Below are 26,435 nucleotides of genomic sequence, written 5' to 3'. Positions count from 1 at the left end.
GCTAGAAATTTTGGGATACTCTCCAAAGATCACATCGTAGTTGTGTGTTTTTATGATTTTAGGTCGTATAGCGCTTCATCAAAAGCTTTATGAGAAATTAGGCTTATAATCTCTCAAGAATTCAAAGTATTTTTTTGCTTTTGTTTCTGAATTTTTGTTGTTTCTTAGGTTGCAGTAGGGTAACTACATAAAAGTGCATGGAATATGAATCACTCAGCAAAAGCCCTTGAGCTAGAGGCAACGTGCATCTTCTTCCATATCTCTAAGTACTTCATTTAGATCATGTTTTCTAATTCTTTTGGTAAATGGAATGCATGAGAAGGTAGTAAAGGCTCTTGAGCAAACATCTGGTTAATTTTGGCATGATTGGTTATGTCATTTCCTTCTTAAATAACAGGTCTTGAGTTCAACTCTCCTCGTTGGATAGATCTTTAAGGTCTTTTGGGATAGTTTCCTACGACCATAAAATACTCTTCTTCTTCTCTGTCTGTGTGTGTGTATTTGTGTGTCACACTTTTTTTTTTTTGTAAATTCTGTGACACACACAACGACAACAACAACGTCGTGAAGATGAGGTTTGGGCCCTGTTCAAAGTAGGCAATTGCGCAAGCAGCTTCATTCAGCAATTTTAATGATATAAACAAATTGAAAAATTGGGAAGTATGTGATTCAAAAAAAATTCTCGTGCTACAAATATGCCAGATGCTAAATGAATGCGCTCGATGTGAAGGAAGCCAATACATTCCTGCCCTCACATATTCACAGCAGGCACGCGTCTTACAGCAGTAAGAAGAAAAATCTCATTTCAACGAAAAAATGGCCGCTGTGGGACAGTATCTTTTCTAGCAATCAAATTGATAGGAAGCCCTACCATGTTATCCAAGAATCTTTACATGAATGCGCACCTGATGGACGATTATATATCTGGGATTGTCTGAATGGTGAATGGTATATAAAAGAACCATTACAAGTAAAGCTATTCTACCAAAAGCACCCTTTGACAAGTTGCTCTGAAGCTACTTGGACCAGACAGATCAGTTAAAATTGAGCAGTTGAAGGATTCAAAGAGGTCGTCGAAGGCTGGGTGTGTTAACATAAGTCCTTGTGTGTGCACAAAGTGCGGTAAAATGGGTGTGGCCACCGAGGGTGATCCTTTGTATCACCCTCGTGGGACAAGGGATCAACTTTTGGAATGCTGCTCGGAAGTAAACTCGAAACGCTTCCACACCCCTTCATCACTAGCAGGAAAGAATATGTTTCATCCAATAGTGGTCTTGTTCACATTGTCCAACTGGCTAAGAGCTTTCATTCCCGGTGGGATAAACACAATGTCTCCCCATTCTTGCTCATTGATAGAAGCCTGTTTAAATCACAAATAATCATTTTCTAGCAAGCATGTTAATGACCAATAAGAAAAAAATACGAACCTCCATTTGCTTCAATACATGCTCCAAACTGCCAACCTACAAGATTACAATAGAATCTCAGTTCTTGAAAGAAGGGCCAGCCATCACTTGCACAAAGACCCTAAAAAGAAAAGTGTACATAGTCTACCTCCACATATGTATAGATATGTATGCGTTTATCTAACTACGAGAGAGAGAGAGAGAGAGAGAGAGAGAGAGAGAGAGAGAGAGAGAGAGAGAGAGAGAGAGAGAGAGAGAGAGAGAGAGAGAGAGAGAGAGAAATGAAATGAAATGTTATATTAACGTCTTCAGAAGGCCAGAATGACCTATGAGACCAAAGAGTTACAATGTGGTGGATCTAATACAAAGTCAAAGTAACAAAAATGACAATGACAAAATAAAATGACAGAATAAAATGCTATGGAATCTGAAACAGCTAGGTGTGATCTAAGCAGACAGGTGGGATAGCTAAATCACAGATCACAAAAGATCCAGCCAGGTGGGATAGCTAAATCACAGATCACAAAAGATCCAACATCGGTCGCTGGCGGATCTCATCAATCTCCTCCATGGTCAATAGCCTGACCGGGCGTCATGCACGTTGGGCCAAAGTGATCCGAATCCTCTGATGCAACCTCCGTCGATGCTGTGTAGTCCTCCGCAGTCGTGGGAGTCTGGATCTCCCTAGCTCGGTCGCTCGGTCAATCAGTGTGCCTCCTGTGTGACGCGGCGAGCTCTCCTGTGGTAGTAGCTTCTCCGGGTGTCCAGTGTCTGCTCTAAAGAAGTCTGTGATCCATCTCTGAGACTGGCTGGCCTCTCCTCTCATCACGCTCTCTCTGTGTCTGCACAGCTCGAGCAAAAACAGACCCAAGCATCTCTGATCCTCGTACCGCATGACTCTGGAGAGTGGTCCAAAGCCCTCTCTGAACAAGCAGTGGAAGCGGCCGCGTATCTCGTAGTAGACGGGGCAGTGGCATGTGTAGTGCAACTCTGTCTCAGGCCCAGGTCACATAGGAGGCATGTCCTGGCCTCTGCTGGTACTCTGCTGTATCTCCCAATCTCAATCCGCAGCTGGTGTGAAGATGTGTGTATCTGGCCAATAGCACACCGTATCCCATGAGACAAGTGGGTGTCCATGTATCTAGGTCTCGTCACAAAACCGTCCTTCGTAAGCTGGAGAAGATGCTCTCTGTAGAAAGCCATCTTCGTGCCCAGCTCCTGTGCTGGTTGTATCCATGTCCTCCTGATGTCTACCTGAGTCAGGTCCGGCGGATGAGCCTGGTGATCTCGGACTGTGTGAGAGTCAGAGAGGGTGCATCCAGTGAGTACTGGAAGGGGGGCAGTGTGTCTATGCTGAACCCATGCGCCTGGAACCATGATGCATCTCCCCATACCAGCATGCTATATCTCCATGCATGGCTAACTGTCGAGAGGACTCGAGTGCAAGGCGGGCATATCTGTTTCTGGGAAGTTCCCAAATGCGGTGTATGAAGGAGACAAATCTGGTCAGGGCCTCAACCTGACAAATCTAGAGAGAGAGAGAGAGAGAGAGAGAGAGAGAGATGAAATGAAATGTTATATTAAACGTCTTCAAAAGGCCCAAATGACCTATGAGACCAAATTGATACAATCCTTGTGGATCTAATCCAATGTCTGGGAACAAAAATAAAATGAAGTGAAAGACTAAACTAAAAGACTAAAATCGTCATACTGAAATCATCATCAACATCATCCATGACCGAGGATGCCCGGCATCGGGCGTTGTCCGAGAAAGTATTGCATCGGTCGCTGAAGAGCTTCATCAATGTCCGCCTCTGTAAATAGTCGTACTGGGCATCTCCCATGTCGTGCTAGAATAGTCCTGATTCTCTAATGGAGCCTCCGATTAAGGAAAAAAGGTTTTTTTTTGTTTGAGTATTTGGTGGAGTTTTTTACCCCCAAGGGGTTCTTGGTCTCTGGGCCACCACATGGCAGGGCTTTAATCCCATATGCAAGAATTGAAAGAGGGAGCTCACGGTATAAAGGCCAAAAGGGGGTCGATGTCGTGATCGCCCCCGTAGACATGGGCGTCTAGCTCTCCCGAGCTCAGTGGCTCTATCCCCGCTAATATACCTCTGGTATAAGTGGGCTCTAAAGTCTGCTGTGAAGCATGCTCGTCTAGCTGCTGAGTCCTTGCTCCAAAGAAGTCAGTGATCTCCCTCTGTGAATGTCTCCCATTGCCTGGTCTCCTCAAGAGACTCTCCATGTGTCTATCTGATTATGTTATCTCATGACTCTAGCCAACGGTCCAAAGCCCTCTCTAAATAGACAATGAAAGTGGCCTCGTATCTCATAGTACCAGACAATGACAAATGTGATGTAAATGTATCTCTGGCTCTATATGACACAACTAGCATATCTTGGCTTCTGCTGGTACTCTCCTAAATCTACCAATCTCAATCTCTAGCTGGTGCGATGATGTGCGTATCGGACCAATAGCACATCGTATCCCATTGGATAAATGAGTGTCCATATAGGCCGGTCTGATCACATATCCATCCTCTGTTTGTTGGAGAAGATGCTCTATAGAAATCCATCTTCGTGCCCAACTCTTGTACCGGTTGTATCCATGTGCTTCTGGTATCTAGTTGAATCAAATCCTCACGTATAAATCTAGTGATCTCTGTCTGTGTGAGAGAAAGGGAGAGTCCATCCAAGGAGTATTGGAATGGAGGCAGTCTATCCATGTTGAAGCCATGTGACTGAAACCAAGGTGTCATCTGCCCATACCAGCATGCTGTGTCCCCTGGTAGCGCTAGCTGTCGGGATGACTCAAGGGCTAGCCAAGCATATCTGTCTCTAGGGAGGTCCCAAATTATGCATGAAGGAAACTGATCTAGTAAGGGCCTCAATTACGAAAGGGGGGGCAGCTAGCTCAGCTCGAATAATCTCATGCGGCATTGAGGCCTTAGCCCGAATCATCCGTCAATCTAGTCTCTGCTGCTCTCCTCAATCAAAACACCGGTCCACTGAAGCCTGAAGGCTACCCCAAGATAGGTGTATGCATCTGTATACTCCACCGTCTCCTAAGCCATATGTAAATGTGGGTGCTGACCTCCTGCCCACTGTGGTGTGGTGTTAAATACCATAACCTTGGTTTTCCCCACGTTAACAGACAATCCACTATCATGGGAAAATGAGCACAAAACCATCTAAATGAGGCTACATCCCTTCCGGGGAGTCGGAAATTAACACAATATCATCAGCATATAACAATAGTGGGATCCATATCCCTGCCAACTGTGCTCCTCTATCACCATCCCTCTCAATGTAGTCAGCAACCTCAACCACATACATGCCAAATAGTATAGGAGATAGCGGGCAACCCTGTTTCACCCAATAGTGGAGTGAACCAAATTAGAAATCCCCTCTGGAGTGGTACATGCCCCACTACTCACTTGTATAGAGCCAAGATCCTCCCAAGCACCTGTGTGTGGGTTCAAAAATACCCATGCGATTCAAGAGCTCTTGCACTTCTTCTTCTACTTTTCCAGTGTCTTTGAGACCTGTAACACGCACACGAAGGGCTCTAGTCTTTCTCTTTTTCTCCTCCTCAATTCTCATATTGATGATAGTCAATGTCGGTGTGGCTTCAGGCATCTTACCTTTTCCTTCCTTTGCGTCCTCGATCCACTTTTCAGCTTTATCAGCCTTCTCTTGTGTTTTGAATAGGTGCTCCGTCCATGAAGAGTTTCGTGCCTTTTGCTCTTCCTGAGTTTTCACCTGCTCCTTAATGCTTTCAAGCTCCTTGATCATTGAGGGTTGATTTTTTGCCTCCTTTGCGGGGGTATTTTTGCAAGCTGCAAGGTCTCCCTTACATGCTTTGATCAATGCATTCTTTCATTCATGCGTTCTTCAATTTTTTCTTTCCAGGATTCAAACATCGCAAGTGCATCCTGTAATCTTTTTTGCATCATACATTCCATTACTACATTCACCTTTGCCCTCATAATCGTCTACATTTCGGCCTTCAATGATGTGTACATCTCCTCGCGCTTATTAAACATCTCTTTGTCCAATTCTTTCCTCATACTTGCATACATGGCTTTTTTGTAAATTTCTGCATTTCCATACATCTCTTTTTCAATGTCACCCCTCAAGAGGCTCAGCTCCGCCTTAATCCTTCGCGCCTTAATCCTCGACTGTACCTTCTCATACATTAAGTCATCTTTGACTCAAGAAAGTTTCTCTACTCTCACAGAACCTAGCAATAGTGTGCTCTCTCGAAACCTCCGCCTAAATGTCGCTTTCGATTTTAACGGGTTTTCATAAATGTTGTCATCCTCGACATTGATTGGTTGGTCCATCCTCAAGCACCCTTAGTGTGCCAAGTTTCTTTGCACGTACTGCAGTTGCCTCGGTGAGTGCTATCTTTGCCTCGCGTGAACTACCCCGAATCAAACGTGCGGAGAATTGGGATCTCTGTGCAGTAGCAGCTCATGAGCACTGGAAGCTTGAGGTCGACTGTGCACAAGCAAGCCATAGTGGTCTCGTATGGTCCCATACGTTTTGTACACGTACAATGATGTGCAGTACTAAACGAACTAAAAAAAGTTAAGATCTACAACGACGTTACGTACATTCAAAATAAAAAAACAAATAATTCTTAAGTCTAAGGTTAAACTTTCCACTTAAACAAACTTGACATTTGTACAAATTACAATTTACAATACTACAATGTAAAGGGTCAAGACTCAAGAGAATGAGCATTACATAAACCAAAAAGATAAGTAGAGAATCAAGATGTTTCGAGGAGGCATTATGTAGTATGTACTATGTAGCTACTAGTATCAATAGATTAGAGAGAGAGAGAGAGAGAGAGAGAGAGAGAGAGAGCGAGAGAGAGGGTTTTTTTTTTTTTGGGGGGGGGGGGGGGGGGGAGGGGAAGAGAGATGGAGACATGACTTATGAGAGCTTGAGAGGGAGAGACCCACGGGAGAGAAGATGGAGAGGCAAGAGTCTAGTCTCTAGAGCTTGTCACTTGAGAGCTAAAACATGGGAGCATTGAGAGCATTGAGACCTTGTAAGTATTGGAGAATAAGATGGAGAGGCATTGCTTAAATAGGAAGAGGCCAGAGCATGAGAGACGGAGAGCATGAGAGAAGTGGCAAATTGCAATGCCATCCAATGTCATTAGAATTTAGCCTTTAGGTCACATGGATGATGGATCATGGGCTTCAAATCACATGTGGAATGGGAAGCATCCAAAGCTCAAGAGCCCTAGGACATAGATGATAGAGGGTGATAGATAGGGAGGGTGCATCCAAGGAGTATTGGAGCGGGGGCAATCTGTCCATGCTGAACCCATGTAACTGGAACCATGATGTCATCTGCCCATACCAACATGTTGTATCACCTTCCAGCGCTAACTGTCTGGAGGATTCAAGGGCCAACTGAGCATATGTGTCTCTAGGGAGGTCCCATAAACTGTGCATTAAAGATACGGATTGGTTAAGTGCCTCCACCACGAGGGGCGGAGCAGCTAGCTCGGCTCGAATAATGTCATGTGGCACTCAAGCATTAGCCCGAATCATCCGAGAAATCATAGAGACTAGAGGCCTCTCCATACATATCCATCAGTGCTACCAAATCTACCATGGTGATCCATCGAGGGTCCCCATATCTAAACTCCATAAAGCATAGCTGAAGCCACTAGAGTGTCAAAAAGCCAGAACTTTGTTCGCTGCAAACACATTCTCTCCAATCTTCCTAATGTTGTGTAAGCTTTGGTCAATCTCGTCTCTGCTGCTCTCCTCAAGGAGAATATTGGGGCACTGAAGACCACCCCAAGATAGGTATATGCATCTATATACTCCATAGCCTCTCGACCGTACGTAAAAGTGGGAGCTGACCTCCTAACCCACTGTGTCGTGGTGTTAAACACCAATACCTTGGTCTTACCAAGGTTCACTGACATTCCACTATCCTGGGCAAACACCTGTAATGCATCCAAATGACACTGCATCCCTTCTGGAGAATCTGAAATCAGCACAATATCATCAGCATATAACAACAGCGGAATCCATGTCCCTGCTAGCTGAGCACCTATGACTCCCTCTCGCTCTACATAGTCTGAAAACTCATCGACATACATCCAAAAAGAGTCGGAGATAGGGGGCATCCCTGCTTCACCCCAATAGTGGAGTGGACCATGAGACATGCCCTCAGTAGTGCATACTCGGCCCACCACTGTCCTATATAAAGCCAAGATACCCCAAATCAGCTCTGTGGGCACACCCATGTCCTGTAGTCTACGTATAAGTCTGGCTCTCGGCACTGTGTCAAAAGCTTTGCGGAAATCTACAAAGCTACGATAGATCCTCTTGCCATGGTGTCTACCCTCCTCAATAATAGCTCTGAGTGTCAAAATCTAGTCAAGAGTAGAGAAACCTCTCCTGAATCCTGCCTGCCCTGATGCTCGTATGCCATATCTCTCACATGGATGAAATGCTCTGCTACCAGACCATCATGATAAGGTGCTCTCCCTGTCTTCATCTTGTCAATGGCTTTCCTTACCTTCTCAGCAGTAAAGAAAGTACATGTCTCTAGGTATGTCTCTGGTGGGTCCAGCAAAGGTGATTGTCCTGATGCTGTGTAGAGAGATGTGGCATATTCCCCCCATGTCTCTCTGGAGGTGATGGGTGGTGTTGGTAAATGCTCCTGAAATAGCCTCTATGCCTCGCCCGAGTCTTGACTCATAAATAGCTGATCTGCAAATCCGGCTCTAACTGAGATATATGAGCCCTCTTCTTTCGTTGCACTAGGCGGCGAAAGATAAATCGTGACTGTCTATGTGTGGTAATACCCATGAGAGATTGTTGAGCCAACCAACTGGGCAATGAAGTAGTGATTATACAATGGGGGCTAGGTGTTGCTTATATACTAGCTTGGGGGCCTTTAAGTACCCCCCTCAACAAATTGCCCTACCCAAGACTTTGACAAATAAGTAAAATACATACCTAAAGCCAAAATACATATGGGATCACATTGGGCTACTCACTTGAGATGCTATAACACAAGCCTACCACACATGCGGGCTAAAGAAAATTGCCATTTGAACTCTTTCAAGTCACGAATTTAACATCACAAGAACCCTAACAAGTGACGGAGACCTATTTTTTTGAACTCTACTACATGTGGAGGGCTTCTCCTGCTGAGCACAAACCCTAATAGGTGACGGGCAACCTATCTTGTTGGATTGGTTACCCTCCCGATGATTGATGTGCACCTTCTGTGGATGCGTCACCTACGTCTGCAACGGCTGCTGAGAGAGAGAGAGAGAGAGAGAGAGAGAGAGAGAGAGAGAGAGAGAGAGAGAGAGAGAGATGAAAATCAAATGAAATGTTATATTAACGTCTTCAAAAGGCCAAAATGATCTATGAAACCAAACTGTTACAAACTTGTAATCTGATACCCATGTCTGGGTACAAAAAGACTAGAACAAAAATACTACTACTAGAATCCATCCTCATTTGCACTCTCGATGTCCAGAGAGTATGGCTCGAATCCTCTGCTGTAGTCTTCATCAATGCTGTGTAGCCCCTCTCCTCAATCGTGGCCGTCTGGATCTCCGTAGCTCCAGTGCTCGGTCGATGAGAGTGCCGGTAGTGGTCGAATGAGTGTGGGCTGAGCTCTGCAGTGATGGCTGTTCCTCTAGCTGTCCCATATCTAGTGAAAAGAAGTCTGTAATTTGTCTCAGGCATTGTCTCTCTCTAGCTCTCCCCAGTAAAGTGTCTCTATACCTGTGTAACTCAAGTAGATATAGCCCAAGACATCTCTGGTCCTCATAACTCATGACCCTAGAGAAAGGACCGAAACCCTCTCTAAATAAGCAGTGGAAACGGCCCCGAACCTCATATTACACTGTGCAATGACATATGTAATGTAGCTCTGTCTCTGGCTCTAGCTGGCGTAAGCGGCATATCCTGTTGTCTGATGGTATCCCTCTGAATCGACCAGTCTCAATCTCCAGCTGATGTGAGTATGTGCGTGTCTGACCAATGGCACACCCCAAACCATCAGACATATGTGTATCCATGTAGCTGGGTCGAATCACAAACCCATCTCCTGTGAGGTGGAGAAGATGCTATCTATAGAAAGCCATCTTCGTGCCCAACTCTTGTGGCGGCTCTATCCATGTCTTCCTGGTATCCAACTGGATCAGGTCCTGACGAATGAGTCTAGTAATCTCCACCCGTGTAAGAGATATCGAGGGTGTTTGAAGAGAGTACTGGAAAGGGGGCAGCCTGTCCATGGTGAAGCCATGCATCTGAAACCATGATGTCATCCGTGCATACCAGCATGAAGTGTCCCCCTGAAGAGCTAACTGTCTGGAAGACTCAAGGGCCAATCTAGCATATCTGTCTCTAGTAGTATCCACAAGCTGTGCACAAAGGAGACTGATCTAGTAAGCGCCTCAATCTCCATAGGAGGGGCAGCTAGCTCTTCTCGAATGATAGCATGGGGTACGGAGGCCTTGGCTCTGATCAGTCGAGAGATCATAGATACCAAGGGCCTCTCCATACGTCTCCAACCATCTTGGCCTACAGAAGGTCCCCATATCTGCACCGCATACAACATAGATGAGGCTAGTAAAGTATCAAAGAGCCATAACTTTGTCCGAGGTTCCTGGAACTGAACCTCCGAACACATCCTCTCCAAGCCTCCCAAGGCCACATAAGCTCTAGTCAATCTAGTCTCTGCTGCTCTCCCCAAAGAAAACCTCGGCCTAGTGAAGACAACCCCAAGGTAAGTGTATGCATCTGTATACTGTACAATCTTCTGACCATATGTGAAAGTCGGTGCTGATCTCCTCATCCATTGGTGTGGTGTTAAACACCATAACCTTGGTTTTACAAAGGTTTACAGACAATCCACTATCCTCTGCAAAACTATGTAATGCATCCAACTGTCGCTGGTTACCCTCTGGTGAGTTAGAGATCAACACAATATCATCAGCATATAACAACAATGGGATCCACATCCCTGCCAGCTGGGCACCTCTATCACCCTCTTTGTCAATGTAATCAGACACCTCAACAACATGCATACCAAATAGAGTAGGAGATAATGGGCAACCCTGTTTCACCCCAATAGTGGAGTGAACTAAATCAGATATCCCCTCCGGGGTGCGTACATGTCCCATCACTGATCTGTATAGAGCCATAATCCCCCAAATCAACACTATGAGCACCCCCATCTAGAGATTTTATGTCTATTATTGGCCGAAATCGACCTCTGAGACAAAACAATGTACATAATAGGGTATCATCTACGTATTGGCAAAAGGTTAAAGGTAATGTAACAGTGCTACTGATAGGAAACTGCTAAGGGGTAGTGATTCATAGGTGTCCAATACAAGGTATTGGGGGATGTGGAGCTCTATCTCTTAAGGGTGAAAAAGGTGTAAGATCTATATGGTCAAGGAAGTACAATCATGAGATGCATCAATCTATCTAGCTCCATCCAGTGCCATAATATGGTTGTGGTATGGGGTGCATGGGAGGTTCAGGGATAAGAAGCCCTTTGAGTATGGCTACAAGATTTGTTATCGCTCTCTCTTGCGCCACCTCTATGGCCTGATAGTGCCGAGTATGGATCTCCCGGTGGTGACGTCTCTGGGCCCTATATCCTCGAGCTCTGGGTCTCCATCTCGCTCTCACCTCCTCTGCCTACTAAAGAGCCACCCCTCGTGGTGGGGCAGGTAGTGTGGTGGTGAAGAAATTTGTGAGTTGTGACTGTATCCCCCCGATCGCGGCTCCACTGGTAGGTGTCTGTAGAAGGCACGCTTTGTGTCTTTGTGCATCTAGTAGCTAAAAACTCAGTAAAAACTTATAAGTTGAAAACAATGCTTACACAACACTCCTCAGGCGTCCCTCGATGCAACCTCAAGCACGGATGCAATGCAGGCGTAGACTTCGTTGCGGGAAAGCATCTGCTTTCCCGAAAAGCAACCGCTTTCTCAGAAAGCGACAACATTTGCTCAAAGTTTCTCTCTTAGCGTTGGCTCTCCTGAGAAGGAAGGATCGTATCCGTTCCTGATCCCCTCAAATGTTGTGCATCTGCATACATGGTGCTCCTCACTCTCTATCTCCTCTAAGCATAGTATGCATGTCCTCTTCTCTCGTGGGAAGTGTGTAGCCTTACCTGTCTCTATCTCAAGCCTATGTGATGAGACTCTGAGCTGGCCAATCGCCACTCGTGAGCTATGTAGCATGTAGATGTCCATGTACCGTAGCTGCTGGATGAACCCGTCTGCTTGTATGGTAGGACCTGCTCTCTATTGTACAGCATCTTCATGGAAAGAGGTTGTCTAGGTGTGGCCCAAGTTTCTCTGATGTAGAGCTGCCACAAGTCCTATCTGAGTACTTTGTTGCGCTCACTATGTGTGAGCCAGATGAATGGGGAATCTAGATCATACCGAAAGGGGGGTAGTCTCTCCATGTCTATCCCATGTAGCTCAAACCACTGTGTCGCCTGTGAGTACCATGTGCTTGTCTCCCCAATTTCTGAGAGTTGTCTGCAGGTAACTCTCACATCCTGTGTGTGGCCGTTTTACTACTACTACGAATAACACAAAAGAACTATACACAATTCCAGTATAGAGAGAATGAAAACTTGATTGAATTTAGTAAAGGAAGGTCAACTGCTTTTTCAAAAAAATTTGTACAGTAACAGATCCTAGCATCAAGGAAGGCAGGTCCTCACCTGCATCCATACAACCAAGTAAAACATTTTGTTAGGCTTGGATGTGTGCTATAGCTATAGGGTCGACAGACCCAAACGAGTGGTTATCCTTGTCCACAACAAACCAAAAAGATTAATTACTGTACAATTAAGTGATGACAGAATATAGCAGCTCATATGACTTCTTGTTTTAATTTTTTCATTATGTGTGCCCAAACCAGCACATTACCTCCTAGTGTCCTTGAAATAAGTCAGTATTTTTTTCTTGTCTTCAAAAATACCAATTTAAAAGGGAGAGGTCAGAAAAATTCTTCTCAAAGTAGATAGGAAACAACCGTTTACCCCACTCTGTATTAATGCCCAGAGCTAGCAAAAGATTGCACTCTTATTCAGCAATCAGAATGTCGCTAGCTGCCTTGAAGTTGTCTTTCACAAGGTTGTCTCCTTGAAATAAACCTTAACATATCAACAGCATGCATATGCAGCCAAAAGCCAGTATAAACCATCCCAGTTTTTACCAGATGGTAAGTGCATATGCTCACTACTTCTCAACAGACACCAGTTTAATTACCAAAATGGAAAGGACCTACAACAAAATATTCATTCCATACTGCATCATAGCATATGGCTAAGAAAAGGTACCTTTGTGAAATACAGCAGTCAGATAATGTCTTCAGAAGCCTGAGTTATTCTTATTCATGTTAATTATATTAATGAGAAGGTTATGATAAACTTGTTATGTCCAAAGAAACACGTATCCTAAAGGTCGAAAGGTCTACAAAAAGTCTCTGGCTAGTAGTAAGTCTGCCAGTATGTTACCCCTGCTACTAAAGGGGCAAATACCCCTCCATCACCCCCATCCTCCATATACTCATGCTCTACCTCTCATTTATGGTCCTGTGGCGTTTTCCCGTAACAACTCGTGAAAGCTCTCCAATGTACCTCCTCTCTCAAATGCAGGATCAACGTCCAGGGAATTTGTGCATCCTTCTCTACTCTCCAATCCTTTGTGAAGGTAACTCACCGTTACATAAGCTTTTGAAAAGCTACTATCCATTGATAAATGTAGCTAGCTTCTTTCTAACCAAGTTTGTAAAGAATTAGAGGTTGAATATTCACTATGAGACATCCAGACCATGGTCAATCTTGTGACCTCGACAAGGCTCTAGCAGGTTCGCAAATATGGCCAGGGACACAGCTTGTAAGTGTTTGGAGCAGCCCAAACATCCAAGTGGAACACTCAGCTTTCTTGTGTTTTTACCAAAAGTTTTCAACTTTTGGAGTGGCATGCAAGCTGACATCCCTAGCATCTAGAAGGCCAATTACTCAATACAATCGTAAAGCCACACACGGATACACACCTTTCCTACTCCGTCCCAATAGAGGTGATGAAGATTGTGCACTAAATGAGCCTCAATACACCCATAGGATTTTGTGTACTTCCTGGAAAGGTGACAGACACTGTCCTAAAGACTTTTTGTTGTATTAAAACTATGAATAAAATCTCAATCTTCAAGAAATAGATCCACAGAGTAGTTTCGTATTAAGACTATCAATAATATATCAATCTTCAAGAAATAGATTTACATAGCTACTCTCAGAAGGAGCATCCATAATTATATCACGATGAAAGCTTAATGTAGGCTATTATCCAATAAGTATTTTGTAGACCAGACCATATACGTTACCTGTATGTCAGTTTTTACTTGCATGGATGGGTTGATCCTTTTTTGCAATTGGAAAGCCGTTTGAAGTGCCTGCTCTAGATCTTCCTGCAGATAAACAGAAATGAATTTGAACATGCACTTCAATTGGCCATTATCACAGGGCTCAACAAAGAAATAAGTCTGCATGCATGCTAAAAGGTGTAACAATATATTGATGCTCGCAATATACCTTGCGGAAAAAAACCGGAGAGCACCGGACCTCGTTGCTCCTCACAATCAAATTGTTGGACTGCCATCATTTAGAAGTCACCATGATAATCAGGACATGAAACATGACTCAACAACACTTGGGATCCCAAAAGTAACCTATGTAATCAACACTCAAACCAAAGGTTAAAAAATAAACAAAAAGAGTAATGAGATATTAGGCACAGATTTTGATAGAGCCATCCTTGATGACTGGTTGAATTCTCAGGATTCGTATGACACTCTAAACCCATAATACAGTGATTTAGTTGTGACTGTTTAAAAAGCATGACTCTCTAATGATGGCTTGATGCACTTGTCATTACAAATACCCACATTCCAGAGTCGTGATTTGAACAGGTAAGGACTTGAGTGATGAAAAATTTCTTACCAATCCTTTCCTATCTTGTAAGCACTAGGACTGGATTTCGGAGGACACATTCTGAGACAACTATTTTGAACAATCGTTAGTGCTGTTAGCCATCTCCCTTGGATTTTATGGCACAGAACTACTTCAGTGCCTGTGAATCTTCATCATGTTTTGTCTCAAGCAGTTCTGTTTAAATGAAAACAAGTGATGTTTTGCTGTACAACTACATACTAGTCAGTGCTCTGCTGATTTTGAAACATTTAAAATCTATGCATGACTTTCAGCTTTTATTCTGATGTGGTGCCTAATCGTTTGAAAAGTTTTCTGATTAATTTGAAAACTAAACAAAAACCCTGAGACAAGTAAAAGGATACACAACTGCTACCAAAATAAATCTCCATCATCAACTCATCGTGCATCATAAGATGCAAAAACTCCACCTCACTACCAGCTGCTATCCTCATGCTTGAGGATGCTAAAGCTAGTCAAGTGCACAGAATTTTGCAAATAATCATCATTGATCACCGAAAAATTAAATTCTTCACTCTTTTAATTATGCACTTTCAATTTTAAGGAAACCAGGCAGTGCTTGAGCACCTCCAAAACATCCAATAGGAGAAGTATCACACAACAAAACATATGCCCAGGGGAAAAACAAAGGAACAAAAACGCACGCTTAGTTTAGTACCTGAAAAACTGGCACTCCATCAAATGACCTGACCTTCTCCTCAAAACCCTGCGCCACCTGAAGAAGTTGAGTTCAATCCTTTTAAACCATAGACAAACTTTCTAGATTTGAGGTATTAAAACCAAGCAAGTATAGGACTTGTGATAAAAAGAAATAAGGCACTCCTTAAAATGTCGGCTGACAATAAAAAAGAGACTTCCTATTTTTAAGCAAATTAACCTTGTTATCTTCAGGCAGTATCAACACTTTTGCTCAAAGCCATGTGCTTGCTTGTGTTGGGGTATCTAGCTAGAGAACCAGCTTCGTTAGGCCAAGATGTGGGCATACAAATGTGTCTAGGGAATGCCATTATGGGGACTTTATGGGGCAGATTAGTTCAGAAATGAGGGCAGAATTGCAGCCCTTGCAACAAAGCAACCCCCTGCTTTCAAGGGGTTTAACAAGCACGCTAGGCCCTGCTTCTAGGGTTGTTAACTAGCGAGTTGGGGCCCTGTTTTAAAGCAGTTTAGAGTTCTCCAACAAGCCGGGGCCCTCCTTGTGCTGCAAACTGCCCTGTCTTTAGGGGCGTTAGGATATCAAGCAAGCTGAGGTCTGCTTCTAGAGTGGCTAGGCAATTACAAAGAGAGGTTAGCTTCTCTCTCCAGAAGGTGAAGGCATCTCGCACCCTCTCCTATTCAGTCCACTGTCACTTGCTTCTAAGCTCCCATTGTCTCCTGGCCTATCAATACATAAGCACATTCTACTGTGTCTCTTAGTGACTCGATCTTTACCCACCGTAGAGAACACAACATACTTTTCATCCTACAAATACTCTAATTTTTGCCACGCCCGGTAGGACCTCCACTGAAATCTCACTCCGCTGAGCATACATGGTCGTAGAGCTAGTTGGGTTAGTCTCTTGCCTGGTCTAGACTGGTCTGGTCTACAGTGGTCTAGTCCACCTTCGCCTTCATCCAGCTTGGTCTAGCTCATCTTTGCATTCATCCAGCTTGGCCTAGCTGATCTAGTCTCTCGCCATGGTCCAGCTTGGTCTAGCTGGCCTAGTCTCTCGCCTTTGTCTAGTGTGCTGGACCAACTCGTCTGGTCTAGCCTGGTTGAGTCCACTTTGGCCTTCATCCCACTTGGTCTAGTCTTGTCTAGTTCGCCTCGTCCAGCTGCCTGCTCTAGTCAAGTCGAGTCGAGTCTAGCTGGTCGAGTCGAGTCTGGTCCAATTTGTCTAGACTGTCCAGCAAGTCAAAAAGATCTTCTTGCCCACAGTTTGGGTGGATTTGTTGCTATTGTACGACACATACAAGGCAGTCTAGAGATCGACCAAGCCCCCTATGGAGTCCTTTGCAGTACTATCACAGAAACAGCACCCCCCTTACTGAGTAGAAGTCCTCCACCCCCACATCCACTACCCTCTCTGGCATCTACCTCAACCAACTCCTCAACACCCGTGTCACCTCCCCCAATACACTTTCCACCAACTGTGTTACAACCGACTCCTGAGCAGGCCACAATGGAGCTGACAAGCATTCTTGCCAAGGTGAACATAAAAGTTTCCGACTTTCAAGGGACTCTCCAAAGAGGATGCAGACAACCATGCGAGGAGGTTTATATCTCTTTGCAAAGGTCATGGCCTCAACAAAGAAGATGCCTACCTAGTGCTCTTCTCGTCAACCCTAGATGGCTTAGCAGACACATGGTACAATCAATTTGCTGAGAACCTATCACAAAGTGATGACGTGGCATGACCACCAGACAGCAGGAAAGCCAACTCCTGAACAAAAGGGCAGATAAAGATTTACCATTTTTTTAAGAAGCCTATCCGAAAGGCCTATTTTTTAAGATTTTAAAGCTTGCAAATTGTACCAACTTATGGTACCCTTGCCGAGGGGGGACCAAGAGGACACAAACAAAACTAACGAGCTAATGCATGGCACTGTACGGACTGCCGCGAATCGCGCTGACATCTGTACGAATGGCTGTAAAACGCGTCGACATGCTAATGTGGCAGGCCGTACAGATCTCCGCAACTTGCGCTGGCTGTTTTTGGCAGTTTCTAGCGCTAACTTTTGAGAACAAGTGCTTTTGGAGTTTACCTGCTTTTGGGGCTCTACTCTTGGCATCCCTTGTAAATTTATAAGGAGCCCAGGCCCCAAGGGCCTCACCTCTCAGGGCATCTGGATGCAGAGTATGAGAGCTGAGGACCAGAGGGAGTTGTATTTTGCTCAAAGATTAATACAAAAAGAAATACCGGAAGGGCGCCAGTCTTTGGGGCCAATCTCTCTTGGCACGGAACTACGCCAGGCCTTGTCGACTCATTAATTGTGAAGTGTTTTAAGTGAATCTCTATTGTGTCGCGATAGAACCTAGACTTGGGGAGCCCAAGTTTGTTACAGTGGTATCAAAGCACGGCCAATTTCTCTTCTACCGGGAAATCCGATCCTTCTTCTCGCGGCACCTATGGATTCCAAAGAGAATCAGACGACTCCATCTGCCACCCCTGAAGCGAGAGGCAGTACAAGAAATTCAAGCGAATTAGCGGTGAATGAGTACGGGCCACCTCGGCCCTCACAGTATGAACTCATGGAGATGCAACGCCAACAGCGGGTTGACAAGTGCGCAAAGCAGATGCTTTAGTTTGCCAAGGATCCCCAGTATGCAAATTTTTTACCCAGCTCTCGATGGATGAAGTGCATACCCAGTGGCGGCAGAAAGCCATTGAGACACCAATCAAACCGACAATCAAGAAACCTCCTACTCCGAGGATGTTTTCTGAAGAAAAACTTCATGATGTTGTTGAGACCGGAATCAATCAGCTTCTAGACACGAAGAAGCCATCGAAGAAGCAATTGAAGAAGCGCAACAAGGGGACTGACTACCCCGGTTACTTGGGCCGTCAATCTTCTTTTGCAACTGCTCAAAAACAAAAGAAGCAAGTGCATTTCGAAGGACTACCCAGTTCTTATTCCTCTTCTTCCGACAGTTCCTCTCGCTCTTTCTCTTCTAACTCGAGCCAGGAGGACAGAAAGGACAAGAAACGAAGCAAGAAACAAAGTTTTGTAAAGAACAAGAAAAAGACAAAGAAGATCAGATTCCGACCAATTTCTGACAGTTCTACGGAGGAGTCATCCTCTGACAGTTCGGACTCGGACGATCACATGTTTTATGCAAAGAAGAAACACTTTTACAAAGCCAACCAGTATGATTTCCTCGAAGTAAGAACAAAAAGACAAAGGAATTTAAAGAGGATGGACAATCAGTGACATTTGAATCCTTTTCTGGATTCCGAGATGCTCCGAAGGCTTTGGCTTTCATTCAGTAGTTTGATATAGCCTTCTCCGGAGGGCATTACTCAAAGCACTCCAAAATCAAGAGGGTAGCATCGTTTTTTAAGGGAAATGCACGAACATGGTGGTCAACTCTTCTTCTGTGGAAAGAAGCCCCAACCAAGTGGTTGAAGCTCAAATGGCTCTTTATTTCAGAGTTATCGGGGAACAGTGTTTTGGGGCCTTGGAACGCCGGAACGGTGTTCTGGCCGGTCGGAAGTTTTTGGAACGCCCCGGAACGGACAAGCGTTCCGACGGGAATGTTGTGACCAGAACGGGCAGGCAGGAACGGGTCGGAACGTTCCCAACGGCCAAAAACGGGTAGTTTTTGAAGTTTGGGGCAACCAACGGCCATTCACAGCCAGCAAGAGCTTATATAATTCCCCCTCTTCCCCCATTCTTCACAAATGCATTAAGGTGAAGGTTGAAGGCCCTCTCTCCCTTGCTCTCAACTCTCAAGCCATAGGGCCTCAAGGCTCAAGCTCTCAGCCTCTCTCTCTCTTGGGCTAACCCTCAAGGCTCAAGGCTCAAGCTCTCTTTCTCTCAGTCTCAACTTTCAAGAGGTGAAGCCTCTCTCTCAAGCTCTCTATCTCAACTTCTAATTCCTCAAGCTCTCACGGAATCAAGCCTCTCTCTCTCAAGCCCTCTCTCAAGCTCGTCTCTCTCTCAAAACCTCAAAGATCAAGCTCTCTCTCTTTCGCGGATAATCCATGGCCTCTTCTTCTCGTACAACTCCCTCCATTCATGGGCTCAAAAGACGAAGGACTGGTCGTGGTGGGATGGTGACCTCGGAGGGCACCTTGTCGGCGGCAAGAGGTTCTCGTGCATGGGCATGCAAGCTATGCTCTTACACGCGGAAAGGAGGGCATGACAAAGTGAGGGCACACTTTCTTCAAGTGTCGGGATATGAGGTGAAATTTTGCACCAACGTAACCATCAAGAAGAGGAAGGAGCTCGAGAAAAAGGATCGGCAATTCAACCACAAAGCCAAGCCCGCACGCAAAGGCATCGATCCAAAGACCCTCATTTTCCCTTCTTCCTCTCTACCCGGTTTAGGTGCCGGTGGATCTTCATCGGGTCCGATTCGTCGCCAAATGACCCTTGCCACCTCTTGGGACCCAAAGAAGAAGGAAGAGGTGGATACGGTCGTGCCCGATTCTTCTATCACGACCATATCCCATTTGTCGCGGCGAGGTTTGTTTTATGATTTATCAATCTTCTCTCTCATTTCTTCCGTTATCGTCGCCACCTTTTTGATACTAACCTCTTCTATGTTTGATCGAAATAGGTCAGTATTGGAAAGTCATGGTGCAACGGATAGGAGAGAATGGCACCGGCTATGTGCCGGCATCTTCAGAGGCTCTCCGAACCACTTTGCTCGATCGAGAGAAGGCTATCGTGGAGTAAGCAACACTCAATATTCAACGTCTTTGGGCCAACAATGGAATTTCCTTCATTGCCGAGAGGTGGAGCGATACAAGGAAGAGATCTATTCATGGTCTCGTCGCATACTTCAATGGAGAGATGTACTTTGTGCACTCTCATGAAGCCACCGAGAGTGGCAAGTCCGTTGATGTCCTCTCTGCAGAGTGGACAGCGGCGGCCATAGAAACGATTGGCGAGCAACACGTGGTGACCTTTGTCACAGATGGAGAGGCATCAAAAAGGGCAGCAGCAGCTATTATAGAGGGCCACTATCCGCATGTGGCAGTGTGCTTTTGCATGGCACGCTGCTTGAACAACCTTCTAAAAGACATCGGCAAGCTAGACTTGATCGCTCCAGTCATTGATAATGCAGTGAAGATCGTTACTTTCATCAACAATCACAACTTGGTTCGGAGTGAGTACCTCAAGAGGTCGGGCGGCAAAGTGCGAAAGTATTCAGACACCCGCTTCGCATTCAACTTTCTTCTTGTGCGCAGGCTGTCTAAATGTCAAAATGCGGTCCGACAAGTCTTCATCAGTGATGAGTTCACCACCTCCCCCTATGCAAAGACAGTTGCAGGGATTTTGTGCAAGGATAAGGCAGAGGATATTGAGTTCTGGAAGGAGCTCAAGAGTCTAGACACACAAGTAAAACCGGTGGTTCATTTGCTTCGAGTTTTGGATGGCATGGATCCTTGCATTGGCAAGATTTATGAGGCAATGGACCGCATGATCGAGCGGCTTGCACAGCTTGAGCCAAAAGTAGAGCGATATGAGGAGATCCATGCGCTTTGCAGCTCGAGGTGGAATTCATATGCCTCTCCTTTACACGGGCCAGCGTACATGGTGGATCCAGAGTTCCAAAGTGCAGGGCAAGAGACAGATAGAGAAGTCATGAACTAATTTACAGAGATCTTAAACAAGATGGTTCTAGACAGAGATGGGCGACGCATTGTCAGCGATCAGTTGAGACAGTACAGAGAGATGCGGGGGTCATTTGGCAGTCCAGATGCTCAAATTGATTGCAGGAAGATAGATTCTGTGCTATGGTGGGAGGACTATGGCTATGATGGCCCTGAGCTTCAGAGATTGGCGATCCGTATTCTCAACCAGTCAGTTAGTACCTCATGCTTGGAGCAATTGTGGAGTACCTTTAGCCACATTGGAATCCGCTTGGAGTGAAGAAGGCTAATGATCTTGTCTTTGTCAACGCAAATTTGAAATGCTTTGCAAGAATACAGACAACAGACAGATCCTTTTACACAGTGGGAGATGGAGCAAGAGGCTCCTCAGGCACGTGGAGATGCACATCCACCAGCACCAGGTACTTCATCCGTGGCTAAGATTGAGCCGGGCCTAGAGCTCGATGATGAGGAATGGGAGGATGTGGATGATTTACAGCCGGCTACTACGAATTGGGAGGCCTCTCAGGCTAGTGGCTCTTGAGCATCGAGTCTTGAGGCTCGAGAGTTGCGACTTTAGGACTTCCATTATCCTTACCTTTTTGTATGGCTGCTTAAGCCTTGCCCTTTTTGACATTTGTAGCTACTAGCATCTTTATGGTATTTGTCACCTTCAGTCTTTTGGTATTGTGGTCACGGGTTTGGCCCCCTTGTAGTCTCGACTCTCATTATGGTATGTCATCTTTGGTTTTTTTGTAGTGCCTTGGCGGGTCTTGTTAGCCATAATTAAGCGAAAAGTGTTATCTCTAACTTCTACTCTTGCAATTATTTGAGAGCTCTAATCTGTAATTACATATGTTATTGACAATTGTGTATGGGCATTGTGTTTGTTCAATGTTGTGTATGTGCAATGTGTACTCTGGGCGCCGCACATCCCAATCAAGTCATAATAAGGTTGAATGGTCTTCGAATCGTGTTTTTTGTGAGTATTAGAGTCAAAGGACTCTAGTACTACTTGTATTCAAACACATAACGCTAAAAGAAACAATATTTGGGTGCTTTTTTAGCCTCCTGTTCCGCGCCGTTCCCGTTCCGGACCCATTCTCGTTCCCCCATTCCGCAAGGAGGCCCATCACCGTTCCCGTTCCGCGTTCCGGGTAACTCTGCTTTACTTCTTCTTGGTTGACCCAGGAGTAGGAACGAGATGTGAGAACCGCTTGGAACCATCTTCGGACAACCAAGGGTGACACTTTGGATGCATATTATGAAAGGTTTTGGGATTCTTTTCTACCAACCTCTTCGTTTAAGGTCACTTTCAAAGAACAAATTGAGCGGTTTTGTTGCGGACTGCCTACAGAGATCCGAGATTACTGCCTTGAACAAAAGTATGAGTCCATACAACATCTGATGGGACATGCTAAGCGGGGATTCTTGATACATTTGGGTAACTTGACCTATACCATTGATGAAGTTTTGACTCAGACGACCAGACAGACCTCGACAAACGACAATAGAAAGAAGAAGAACTCCTAGAGAAAGAAGGATGCACGACCCCGTTTGACTACGGAACAGAGAACCGACTATCTCAAAGAGAAAAGTGTTTTGGTTGCGGGGAACAAGGGCACATCTCCGCAAACGAGCTCTTCAAGAGGAGAGGTCCTCCTCTCTTTGACAGGAGAAGTCCTCACATCAAGAAGCTTTGGACTAGATCAAGAGAGAGCTAGAAGAATTGAAGGGTCAACATGGGTCTAAGCATATGGTCTAGTGTAGCTCATGTCACTCGCCAAGGAATCCTCCAAAAGAATGCCCGCTTCGGGCTTATTGCCACTTTTATGAAAGGTCCAAACATGTAGACAAAGATTGCTACTACCTAAAGGGATTGCAGCAACTACAACAAAGCCTCTGTCACCAATGGGTGACGTGGCAGCAGATACACACACCCCCCGGTTGCAGCACCCGAAAATTCCGCAAGATGCTGACGTGGCAGTACCGTACAGACTCCCGTAAATCGTAGCAGCATGCTGACGTGGCTGAGCGTATGGAATCCCGCTTTTTGCACTGATTGGCGTAAGGAAAAGCAGTTGAAATTTCTACGCAAGCTTTTGGATTAAGCTTGGGATAAGTTGCTTTATTTTAAAAACTTTTAAAAGGCAGTTTTTGGGGCTCTGCTTTTGGGCATCGCTTGTAACTCTCACAACTCAGAGCACCTAGATGCAGAGTCTGAGAGTGAGAACCCTCCCACTCCCTTGTACTTTGAACTCAGATTAATACAAAAAGAAATACCGAAAGGGGCGCCACTCTTTGGGGCCAATATCTCTAGGCACGGAACTCCATCGGGCCGTGTTGAATCAATTGTAAACTGTGAACTGTTTTGAAGTGAATCTCTGCTGGGTCACAGTAGAATCTTGACTTGGAGTGTCCAAGTTTGTTACAGTGGTAGGAGAGCGCAGCCAACTTCTCTTTTACCGGGAAATCCGATCCTTTTCTCGCAGTACTTATGGATTCCAACAACGAACAGTCAACTTCCTTTGCATCTGGAAATGCGGGAAGAGATCACGAAGAAGATTCTCACTAAGAATACGGCCCGCCTCGGGTGGAGATTGAAGAGATGGAACGTCAACAATTGATTGACGATGCGACAAAGATGATGATCAACCTTGCGAAGGATCCAAAATTTGCAAAATTTTTAACTCAGACATCCTTCGACGAAGTGCAATCTCAGTGGCGGAAGGCCACAGAACCACCCCTCAAACCGGCACTCAAGAAACCTCCTACTCCGAGGATGTTTACAGAGCAAGAATTGGAAGAGGTGGTTGATACACGAATTACCCAGCCTTTTGACGCGAACAACGAAGCCAAAAAGCTCGACAAAAACTATAAGAAAGGAACCAACTTCCCGGGTTAGTTGGGTCGTCAATCTACTTTTGCCTCGGCAAGAAAGAAGAAGAAGCATGTCAGATTTGAAGTAGTATCCAGTTCTTCTTCTTCTTCTTCTTCTTCTTCTAGCCCTTCTGACTCAAGCGAAGAAGACAAGAAAAGGAAAAAGCGAAGCAAAAAAGCAAAGCTTTGGAAAGGGCAAAAAAAGGGCAAAGAAGCCTAAGTTTCACCCAATGTCTTGGCAGTTCTACAGAGGACTCGTCTTCGGATAGTTCGGACTCCGACAATCACAGATTTTATGCAAAGAAGAAGAATTTCTATAAAGCCAACCAGTATGACTTTCTGGAGGATAAAAGCAAGAAAGTTCGAGGATTTAAAGAAGGTGGACAGTCAATTAAATTTGACACTTTTTTTGGATTTCGAGATGCTTCCAGGGCTTTGGCCTTCATACAGCAATTTGATATAGCTTTCTTTGGAGGGCATTACTTAGAGCACTCCAAGATTCGGAGGGCTACCTCTTACTTCCAAGGAAAATGCTCGAACATGGTGGTCCACTCTTCTATTGAACAAGAAAGCGCTAGTTAAATGGCTGAAATTTAAAAGGCTTTTTATTTCTTCTTGGTTGGCTCGGGAATGCGAACACGACATACGAACTGCTTGGAATCATCTCCGGATGACCAAGAAAGATACTTTGGACGCATATTGCGAGAGATTTTGGAGCTCTTTTCTACCCGCTTCTTCATTTAAGAAGATCTCGTTTAAAGAACAGATTGAGCGGTTTAGCTGTGGACTTCCTACGGAGATCCGAGATCACAGCTTAGAACAAAAGTCAGATTCTATTCAAGAACTGATGAGTCATACGAAACGGGGCTTTGCCATACATTCAGGCCGTTTTAACTTACCCCACAAATGAGATCATGACGCAAAAAACCGAACAGACTTCTAGAAATGAAAGTAGAAAGAAGAAGAGCCCCCAAGATCAAAAAGATAAGGATGCACGACCCCGGCTCACTCTTCGGGAGAGAGCCAACTAGATCAAAGAGGGGAAGTGTTTTGGATGCGGGAAACCTAGGCACATCTCCACGAAATGCCCTAAAAAGACACAGAAAGAAAATGATGAAGAAAGGTCAGAGAGTTCGAAAGCAGCTGAGGAACGTGGACGAAAAGGCAAGATGAAAGTAGGACTGGTTCCAGATTGCATGGGTACTGACCCAAGCACGATTGATGAAAGTACAGAACTTTGCCGAGCTTGGGGCAAAGTGAAAGATCAAGAAGCCCTGATTTTCTTTGATGGAGGAGCCAAGGCCAACTTCATTTCACCTGAATTGGCGGCGCGGCTCGAGATTACACCCGATCGGATGGGACCACAAGCAGAGGCAGTTCTAGCGGCACCTGGCAGGGACGTGGCCATTACACCTTTTCATTGGCAACCTTCGGTTGCATTGTCAGGGGTATTTGGGGCACGAGGACTTCTACGTAATGGCCTTGGAAGGTTGTGATGTTCTCCTGGGAGTCCCTTGGTACCATAAGAACAACGCCGTGGTCGATTATCGGACAAAGAAAGCGACATTGACTACTGAAAAGGGCCGAACCATTGTACTTGATGTGAAACTTAAGGGCGAGTGTGTCCCTATTGTATCAGCTTCGGCCGTTTCGAAATTAATGAAATCCAATCTGTTTGTTTACTCTATCTTTTTGAAAGAGTTGAATGATGATCATAGGACAAATATGTCTGACCTAGAAAAAGAACACCAAGATTTTCTCCACACTCATGCTGATTGCTTTTCTGAGGGCCTGCCAAGCGAGTTGCCACCAGCTCATCCCGATGATCATACCATTGATCTGATACCTGGAAGCACACCACCGAACCGGCCAGCTTACCGTGTGAGCTGAGCCTAGAATGTAGAGATTATGAACCAAGTGAAAGACCTCTTGGAAAAGGGTCTTATCCAGCCGAGTACTTCACCTTACTGCTCTCCGATGTTGTTGGGTTTGAAGAAAGACGGATCTTGGAGAATGTGCATTAACTATAGAGCTCTCAACAAAATCACCATCAAGAACAGATCTCCGATTCCTAGGATCGATGATATTCTAGACCAACTACAGGGATCCTCTTGTTTCACTAGGATCAATTTGAAGAGCAGATATCATCACATCCGAATCGCACCTGGAGATGTCTACAAGACAGCTTTTCGGACGACCTTCGGTTTATTCGTGTTTTTGGTAATGCCTTTCGGGCTTACCAATGCTCTAGCGACCTTTAACCGAATGATGGCCACGATTTTCAAAGAGTACAGATCTTTTGTTGGCACTTTCTTTGATGACATTATTGTCTTCTCCAAGGATGAGGCAGAACATAGAGAACATCTGCCACAAGTCTTTCAGGCATTGCGGGATCACAAGTTGGTGATCAATGCAAAGAAGAGTGAATTTTTCTTATCAAAGATACACTTTTTGGGACACATCGTCTCAGCAACAAGAGTGGAGATAAGAATGTCCATAAAGTTAGAAGCTTCTTGGGCTTCTTTTCTTACTACCGGCGGTTCATTAGAAAGTTTGCAGAGGTTGCTTCCCCTTTGTATATCTTGACACAGAAAGGAGTCCCCTTTCTCGTGGGGACCCACACAGGTGACTGCCTTTAAGACATTGAAAGAGAAATTGACTACAGGACCAGTTTTGACTTTGCCAAATTTGCAGAAGTTATTTGAGGTATATTGTGATGCTTGTGGTTGTAGTTTGGGTGCGGTCTTAATACAAGAAGGCCATGTCATTGCCTACGAAAGCCGATTGTTTTCAAGGCCGGAATTGACAGCTT

At 45.0% G+C, this 26,435-nt stretch overlaps 1 protein-coding gene across 3 annotated transcripts in view; it reads right to left on the bottom strand.

Moving 5' to 3' along the window:
• Positions 1–789: 789 nt before the first annotated feature.
• The window catches only part of LOC147429713 (protein TIC 22, chloroplastic-like), a 99,477-nt gene continuing 73,831 nt past the window's right edge, over positions 790–26,435 (bottom strand). Inside the window, exons 4-9 of one of the 3 annotated variants that reach the window (XR_015185898.1) lie at positions 15,103–15,159; positions 14,028–14,087; positions 13,820–13,903; positions 12,153–12,240; positions 1,428–1,463; positions 1,264–1,360 (exon numbers count right to left, since the gene is read on the bottom strand). Coding sequence is in view for 2 of the 3 variants with exons in the window: in XM_086495959.1 (XP_086352085.1) it covers positions 1,259–1,360; positions 1,428–1,463; positions 13,820–13,903; positions 14,028–14,087; positions 15,103–15,159 (339 nt within the window). In the remaining variant the exon portion in view is untranslated. Of the gene's footprint in view, positions 1,361–1,427; positions 1,464–12,152; positions 12,241–13,819; positions 13,904–14,027; positions 14,088–15,102; positions 15,160–26,435 lie in introns of all 3 variants that reach the window. The other 2 variants (XM_086495960.1, XM_086495959.1) reach the window with 2 other exon arrangements.

Source organism: Adiantum capillus-veneris, chromosome 22 (assembly GCF_014529385.1).
Source record: "Adiantum capillus-veneris isolate H3 chromosome 22, ASM1452938v2, whole genome shotgun sequence".
In the NCBI taxonomy this organism is placed as follows: domain Eukaryota; kingdom Viridiplantae; phylum Streptophyta; class Polypodiopsida; order Polypodiales; family Pteridaceae; genus Adiantum; species Adiantum capillus-veneris.
This window is presented reverse-complemented; position numbering and strand designations above follow the sequence as displayed.